We start from the raw sequence: 8,171 nt of genomic DNA on the forward strand, positions 1-8,171 counted from the left end.
CAGCCGGGGGTGGCTAACCATGGCAATGGCCACGGTCCAGGGCCATGTCCTCTCAGAACCAGGGAGCTGGCTCCAGTAACAGACATAACAGGAAGAGCATAGCCCTCCTCTATCACGATCCTGGACTGAGCTAAGCACATTGAGCCAGGCTTGCTACGCTCTTGTGGTTAGGAAGATGTGTGATGGCCTCCTGACAGCGTGTGAGAATGAGGGTGAGTATCCCTCCAGCCAACATTCCCCTTGTCACAGCTGGTGACAGCAATAACGACATCTTTTCATCCTTTTTTTTTTAAAGAAAGATTTATTTTTATTTTGTGTGTCTGAGTGTTTTGTTTGCATATATGTCTACCACATATGTGCAGTGCCCACATATCCAAGACGAGAGCATCAGATACCCTGGAACTGGAGATACATACAGCTGTGAGCTGCCATTTCAGTGCTGGGAACTGAACCCAGGTCCTCTGCAAGAGCACCAAGTGCTTTGCACTGCTGATCCATCTCTCCAGTCCCCAAGAGAGAGATCTTTTCATTCTATGCTAGACCTTACTAATGCTTACTCTTTAGTATCCCTTTTGTTATCCAAGTCCTTTGCTGCTCTGGAGTGGAGAATGCATTCAGTCCGAACCAGGTTTATCCTGTTGATTTCAACCATGGGCAGTTGCTGAAGGCGCAGGTGGTAACATGAGGAAGAAGTTCAGAGTTACAAGTAACATCTTCACCACACCCTAGCCTCTAAGAAGGTGTTTTAGTGAACAAAGAGGGGCTCATAAAGCTCCACAGGGACAGATAACCTTAGCTTCCTTCAAGGGAGTGGAGCTGGTCATAAAACTTTCCCGCGAAAAACAAGATGCTGCGGCTTGGGTCGTGAGGAGCCAGTTCTCGCCGGAGCAGGAGCTTGGGGAAGGAAGTGTTCGTGTCGGGCTCGGAGGGACGCGCTCGCGCCAGGTAGATGGGCAAGGGAGACCCCAACAAGCCGCGGGGCAAGATGTCCTCGTACGCCTTCTTTGTGCAGACGTGCCGCGAGGAGCACAAGAAGAAGCACCCCTACTCGTCGGTCAACTTCGCCGAGTTCTCCAAGAAGTGCTCTGAGAGATGGAAGACCATGTCTGCAAAGGAAAAATCGAAGTTCGAAGATTTGACCAAGAGCGACAAAGCTCGCTATGACAGGGAGATGAAGAATTACGTTCCTCCCAAAGGTGATAAGAAAGGAAAGAAAGGGCTGGAGAGATGGCTCAGTGGTTAAGAGCATTGCCTGCTCTTCCAAAGGTCCTGAGTTCAATTCCCAGCAACCACATGGTGGCTTACAACCATCTTTAAAGAGGTCTGGTGCCCTCTTCTGGCCTGCAGACATGCACACAGACAGAATATTATATACACAATAAATAAATAAATAAATAAATAAATAAATAAATAAATGAAAGAAAAAGGATCCTAATGCTCCAAAGAGACCACCGTCTGCCTTCTTCCTGTTTTGCTCTGAACATCGCCCAAAGATCAAAAGTGAACACCCAGGCCTGTCTATTGGAGATACTGCAAAAAAATTGGGTGAGATGTGGTCTGAACAGTCTGCCAAAGATAAACAACCCTATGAGCAGAAGGCAGCTAAACTAAAGGAGAAATATGAAGAGGATATTGCTGCATACCGTGCCAAGGGCAAAAGTGAAGTAGGAAAGAAGGGTCCTGGTAGGCCAACAGGCTCAAAGAAGAAGAATGAACCAGAAGAGGAGGAGGAAGAAGAAGATGAAGATGATGAGGAAGAAGATGAGGATGAAGAATAAATGGCTGTCCTAAAATGTGTGGAGTGTATGTGCTCAGGCAACTTATTTTGCTAAGAATGTGAAATTCAAGTGCAGCTCAACATTAGCTTCAGTATAAAAACTGTACAGATTTTTGTATAGCTGATGAGATTCTTTGTAGAGAAAATACTTTTTTAAGAAAGGAGTTTGTAGCTTTTTGGGGGGCTACAACACACAGTTAGAGTTAAAGCTTTTGATGTTGAATGTTCCTAAATATTTAATGGTTTCTTTAATTTCTTATGGTAGCACAGCAAACATACATAGGAATTTGTATTGCCAGTAATTTTTTTTAGGATGTTGCATTTTCTCTTGTTATTTTTTTTAAAAAATTTGTAATAAAATAATGTATATTAAAAAAAAAAAACTTTCCCGCTTCGTTTTCAACAAAGGAAACTACTACGTACCCACAAGGGGAGGGGCAGGAAAGGTGAGCACCCACACTGACATCAACAAGTCACATTTCAAGTGCTCCACAGACTCAGGGCTGCCATAAGGGACAGTGCAGAATAGAACCTGTCTGTCTGCCACTGCAGTCCTAGCGGGCACCAGTCTCTCAAGCATACGTGACTGTTTTTCTCTGCAGAGCACTGACTACTAAGTTTGCTGTCACTGGTGGGAAAACAGCCCAGTACTTTGTTCAACACCTGTGCCCAACCCTTTAACTGCCAAACCCCGGGTGAGGTACAGGTATGGATTCAATTGGGCTTCAGCGGGGTCAGGCATTGAACACAGGTGAAGACAGAAGGCTCATGCCCTGTAAGTAGGAGCTGGTGTTGCACATGAAAGTGGAGTCACAGTTACGGAGATCTGTTGTCCTTCAGTAGAAGTTTAACTTGGGCCTGGCCCCTGCTTATGGTTGGCTGCTGGTGGTCAGCCAAAAAGATGGCTGCCGAGGGAGCAGTCTGCCCACTTCTGTATAGGAAGCTGATAGCATAAAGGAGACAGAAATGGGAGGAATGGGGCACAGGAGAAAAAGGAAGGGGCACAAAGAGGTTAGCTGGAGGTGGATAGTCTCCTAGGGAAGGAGGGAGGGAAGGGAGGAAGCTGTGGGGAGTGGGGAAAGGCCACTTTCATCCTTCAGCTCTGGAATTCCTGAACACAGAGGCACGATAATTTTAAATCTGCATTCCCTCTTGCCACAGAAACATCTTTTTTTTTTTTTTTTTTTTTTGGTTTTTCGAGACAGGGTTTCACAGAAACATCTTAAGCTCTGTACACGGTTGCTTTCACTGCTACACTCATCATTCTGCAACATGTGAGCTGCTCTTCTCACTCCAGAAATTCTTTCTCAAGAGAGATTGTCCCCTGAGAAGGTAAATGTCGTTCCAGGTGAAGATTGAAAATACAAAGTTAAGCTGCTGTCTGGAGAAGCGAGAGAGAAAGAACCCATTAGCACCCATGTCTTGGTTTCCAAATAATACAACCCATGAAGAAAAAGCAGGGCTCCTGTGAGCGAAGACCACTCTGTGCTCCGTGATGACCAGAGAGTGAGGAAGTCTCAATGATGAAAGAAGCACGTTAAAGGCCAAGGCATTATTTAATGAGATTCCCTGGCCACATTTGGAATAATCTGAGAAAAAAAAAACAAACAACAAAAATAAAACAAAAAAGACATAATAATGATGATGCCAAAAGAAGGGAGTAAATAAAAGCTGTTTTGCAGAAGAACTAGAGCTAATTAATGAAAAGTCAGTGCTAATTAAAGATAAAATTACAAAACCACCAGTGTTCTAATGACTTATTTTGGTAAAGATCATAATGGATACTGAAAGTTTGAGGGAATGTCTGGATATCACCCTGGATTTCCTGATTATTATGAAGAGAAAAATGTATCGGGTATCTTTAAGACAGAAAAGCAGAGAGAATTTACCAACTACGTAAACCTTAAACTTAATTTCCAAAGGAGGACATTCAGACGTCCTCCTGTTCCTTCTGTTGTGACACTGAGAAGGACAAAGTAACACCAGAAAAACAAACAAACAACAACAACCCAACACAAACAGTCCTGCAACCGCGAGGTAGAAACAGGCCTATCCAGAACAGGGGACATTCTGTGAGCTAACAGCCTGGACTCAAGGTCAAAGACATGGTGGGAGACAGGTATTATTCTCAGTGAACTCTCTTGATGGTTTCAACACTGTCAAGATGTTGAAATAGGCTGAGAAACCATCGGAGCTTTGGAGAAACCGAGGAAACAAGTCTAAATACAACAGTAGATCTTTGGAATAGCAAGAGGACCTCAGTGGAAAAGCATTGTGAACCCCTAATACAGCCTGCGGTCCATTTACTCACGCACCAGTGACTTTAGTTCTCGGTTGTCGCGGTTATGTAAGGCGTTAGCATGAGGGAAGGGCGGGGGCTCTACAAATCCAACGTTATCCCCGAGTAAGGCTTACAGACCTCGTTCAGTGTACTGTGACATGCTACTAAAGGTTCTGCACAAGACAGACTGCTTTGATGATATCAGCCTGCTAATTTTGGTGGGTGTGATAATCCTTCTTGCCAGAAATACTTATGTGTGGCACTCCCACGGGAAACAATGTCTGGATTAAAATACTCCAGCATATCAAGAAGAGGCAGGAGGCACACCGAACAGGATCAGCATAAGCTGATTACTGTCAATCAGGGTAGGGTTGCACACATAGAATTTATGCAATGTTTTGTTTGCTGGTATCTGAACATGTCCATAGGGAACTAAAAGAATAGAAGCAAAAACAGTAGGCAAGGAACCACGGCTGCCAGCTGGGCACCAGGAACAGAAAACTCGCCTAGAGGGTGTATAATTAATAAAACTGGCAAAATTAACGTTAATTCTCTTTGTCCTTCGTAACCAATAGATATCCATTGGCCATGATTCAGAAACCAAGGGTAACATAAGGGGTGTGTGTGTGTGTGTGAACCTTCCGTTAATTATACTCTATTTTCAAAGAAAATTCCCAGACAGGAAGGATTTTTTGCCTGAATGGGACCTGCTGTAATGTGGATGGGACCTCAAACTCCAGCACCGGCGAATACTCATCTCACGGAATGCAACTATTCCCCTCGGATAGAGGACGTCTTGATGGCTTTCTGACTCTGAAAAATGAAAGCAGCACAGAGCGGCGAGGCTAGGTCCTCCTGTCCTCTACAGTGTTCTGGGCATTATAAAATGTTCAGGATTTGAGAACAAAAGTGTTCTCTTTTATTGTTGCGTTTCCTCTCACACAAAACGTGAAGGAAAGAACAAAACCTTAGCCTTGGCTTTCATATTGTCTGTTTCTTATTCTGGATCCGGGGAAGCCGGGGCCATTCGTTTGTAATGGCATTATCCTGGCAGGGCAGAACTCCTCAAATTCTACACACACGACCGTGGTCCGCACCGGGTCACGTGAGGGTCTCGAGGCCGGAGATTCTCGGGGTCTGCCTTCCGCCGTCCAAACCGCCTCAGCAGAGCTGCCGACCGGCGTCGAGGACACACGGGAGGCGGTGTGGACACCGGAAACGGATGCGGCTGTCACCGTAGAACCAGGGCACAGAGCACGCCACGCGCAGACAAAGCCGAGGGCGGAGCTCCAGGAAGGCCTCACCAATCCAGACGGCTGCGTTTAGCATACTCCGCCCAGCTACAAAGCATTCTGGGTATTTTGAAAACAACCTAAACTTAATCACTTTTACCTTAATAGAGGAAGGGAGATAAAATTCACCTTTTATCACGAGAAACGATTTAGGTTTTGTTATAAAGTTATATGATGGCTAAGAAGGCCAAGCAAAGTCGACCTAGCTGAAAAGAGACAAACTTCCATGGGTTTATAAAGCCGGCACGTTTCCCCGTTCTCTCGGATGTGAGGGCGATCTGGCTGCGACATCTGTCACCCCATTGATCGCCAGGGTTGATTCGGCTGATCTGGCTGGCTAGGCGGGTGTCCCCTTCCTCCCTCACCGCTCCATGTGCGTCCCTCCCGAAGCTGCGCGCTCGGTCGAAGAGGACGACCTTCCCCGAATAGAGGAGGACCGGTCTATCGGTCAAGGGTATACGAGTAGCTGCGCTCCCCTGCTAGAACCTCCAAACAAGCTCTCAAGGTCCATTTGTAGGAGAACGTAGGGTAGTCAAGCTTCCAAGACTCCAGACACATCCAAATGAGGCGCTGCATGTGGCAGTCTGCCTTTCTTTTGTCCCTAAAAGCCTAAATTTTTTTTTTTTAAGGGATATATTGAATGGGATATATTAAATGGGCACATGTTGATTAAATTAAATAAATTTATTTAAATAGCCCTGCTGTTTGGGGAGTCTTGGAGATCTTCTGGGTTTAAAGGCGTGAGCTACCCCACTTAAATGCATTGTTTTTAAAAGCAATGTTACTAGGAAAATATTATACGTGAAGGGGCACACCCCCAGTAGCTGTAACCGTAGTAGCCAAGAAAGTCATCCCATTTAACAAGCCAGACTCGTGGTGAGAGGGGAACTTTAGAGAAAGGGTAAGAAAACCCGAAATGCTGGAGGAGTTCAGAGTATTATGAAAGCTTGAGATATTAAAATGGGGGGGGGGGGAGGATAGGAAAATTTACACTTTTCTGTAGCATTTAGAAAAGCAGGCCGACTTTGAGAGCTGCAGGCATTCTGAGAAGGTAAAGCCTTGTGCCGCCATTCATTGTAAGGCTAATTACTCTAGCTTTTTAGCACGGCTTACAGTACCGCCTCCCTAGGGTGGTCCTATATCCAAGTGATTGACCTGGCCCAAGTAGAATACCAGGTCTCCACCCAGAGGAGAAATTCTATTCTCTTGATTAGGAGTTTTTTCTTAATATGCATCTATTGGTATACACTAATATACACCCCGCCAAGAGGTAACCCTTAATTATTAATATCTGGCCTCTGGCAAGAACTTCGCTGCCAAGAGGCCCCATTGTCATGTCTGACTTTTATTTTTATTACATTACTAATTATTTATTTTTATGTTGATGGACTTTGTCAAGTTGGGAGCGTAGGTACCAGCCCCTCGCACCTATCTCAGGCCCCAGGTCTGGTCTGGACTCCAAATCCCAGCAGGCCAGGTCCTGACCCCTCCCTGGAGGTGGAGTCAGGACCCCTTCACTTCACATCCCCCCCCCCCCCCCCTTATTTAAACGAGCAACCAAAAGAGTAACAGGTGGTCTCCCCTTTCCTTCCTCCCGGTGGTCAGGTTCCCGCGGCTTCTCGGTTCCCCCTCGGGGCCACCCGAGAGCACAGAACTCCCATTAAACCTGGATATTTTAAAAATTGGCTTGATTGGGAATTTTGCATCGACAGGGAGCTCGTATAAGGAAATATTCCCAACAGACTTCTTGCGTATGTGTATGTGTGTGCACCACATGTGTACCTGGTGCTTGAGGAGTTTACAGGAGGGTGTTAGATCTCCTGAAACTGGAGTTCCTGATGGTTGTGAGCCACACATGGGTGCTGAGAACAGAACCTGGGTCCTCCGCAAGAGCGGTAAGTGCTCTGAACCACTCAGTCATCTTGCTAGTCCTTCGTTTCTGGCTCTTAGCCAAGAAGAAATAAACTGGCTACTTTTCTTTGGGATCCTAACCTAGGCAATGTCTACTTCCTGTTCTCATCAGCCCCTTTAAAGAGGTAACCCTCACTGCCACTCGGAATTGGAGTGATGACTGACCTTGCTGCTTCCAAAAGATTGGAAGCATTGGGTGAAGGAACTCTAGCCAGTCTGACAGGCCCCGCCCTTCCCCCCACCCATTCCCTCCGCCTTGCTGAACTGTTAGAGTCCTGAAGCTAGTCTCCAAGGTCTATTCCCTTATTTTCTTTTTGTCCACTTCCTCCTCCTGAGGCTATCAAGTTCCAGCTGTTAGGAAGCTCCATCCTGTCCCACTCCTCCCATTCCAGACCCTGCCCCTGTGTGTGTGTGTGTGTGTGTGTGTGTGTGTGAGAGAGAGAGAGAGAGAGAGAGACAGAGACAGAGAGACAGAGACAGAGAGAGAAAGAGGGAGAGAGAGAGACAGAGAGAGACAGAGACAGAGAGACAGAGACAGAGAGAAAGAGAGAGAGAGAGAGAGAGAGAGAGTCAGTGTGTGTCTCCCCACGCTCAAGAGGTTCTCGTGTTTTTCTCATTCCCTGGGAGTTGCTTAGTTCATTAAACCTGGATTTTTAATTCTGCCTGATCTGATTCATTGCATTGGTGGAGAGACTTAATATCGGGGTACAGAAACCTTTCACCAGCTATTGTTATGCCCAAATCCATGAAGTCCCCGCAAAAGCCAACAAGGAAACCTAGTCCCATATGTAAAAACAAAGAGCCTTTATTTAATCAAGTTTGCAAACTCAGTCTTTCGCATGTCCAATGTATTGGAATAATCGGAGAGCCCCAAGCTCAATTAGAATTGGGTTTTTATAGTAGTAAAGGT

At 45.9% G+C, this 8,171-nt stretch overlaps 1 protein-coding gene across 1 annotated transcript; it reads left to right on the forward strand.

The window, feature by feature from the left end:
- The first annotated feature begins 949 nt into the window (after nt 1-949).
- LOC121465959 (high mobility group protein B2-like) lies at nt 950-1,793 on the forward strand. The gene is made up of 2 exons (XM_041679371.1): nt 950-1,196; nt 1,417-1,793. The coding sequence occupies exons 1-2, from the start codon at nt 950-952 to the stop codon at nt 1,776-1,778; spliced, it is 609 nt and encodes a 202-aa protein (XP_041535305.1). The 3' UTR covers nt 1,779-1,793.
- The last annotated feature ends 6,378 nt before the right edge of the window (nt 1,794-8,171 follow it).

Source organism: Microtus oregoni, unplaced genomic scaffold (genome assembly GCF_018167655.1).
Source record: "Microtus oregoni isolate MIOR12 unplaced genomic scaffold, Mior012 000032F_ref0000030, whole genome shotgun sequence".
In the NCBI taxonomy this organism is placed as follows: domain Eukaryota; kingdom Metazoa; phylum Chordata; class Mammalia; order Rodentia; family Cricetidae; genus Microtus; species Microtus oregoni.

Excerpts from the sequence above, each read along its gene's own strand:
- LOC121465959 (XM_041679371.1), top strand. The coding sequence starts at position 950 with ATGGGCAAGGGAGACCCCAACAAGCCGCGGGGCAAGATGTCCTCGTAC. Across the intron at positions 1,197-1,416 it reads GAATTACGTTCCTCCCAAAG|GAAAGAAAAAGGATCCTAAT; the intron begins GTGATAAGAAAG and ends AAATAAATAAAT.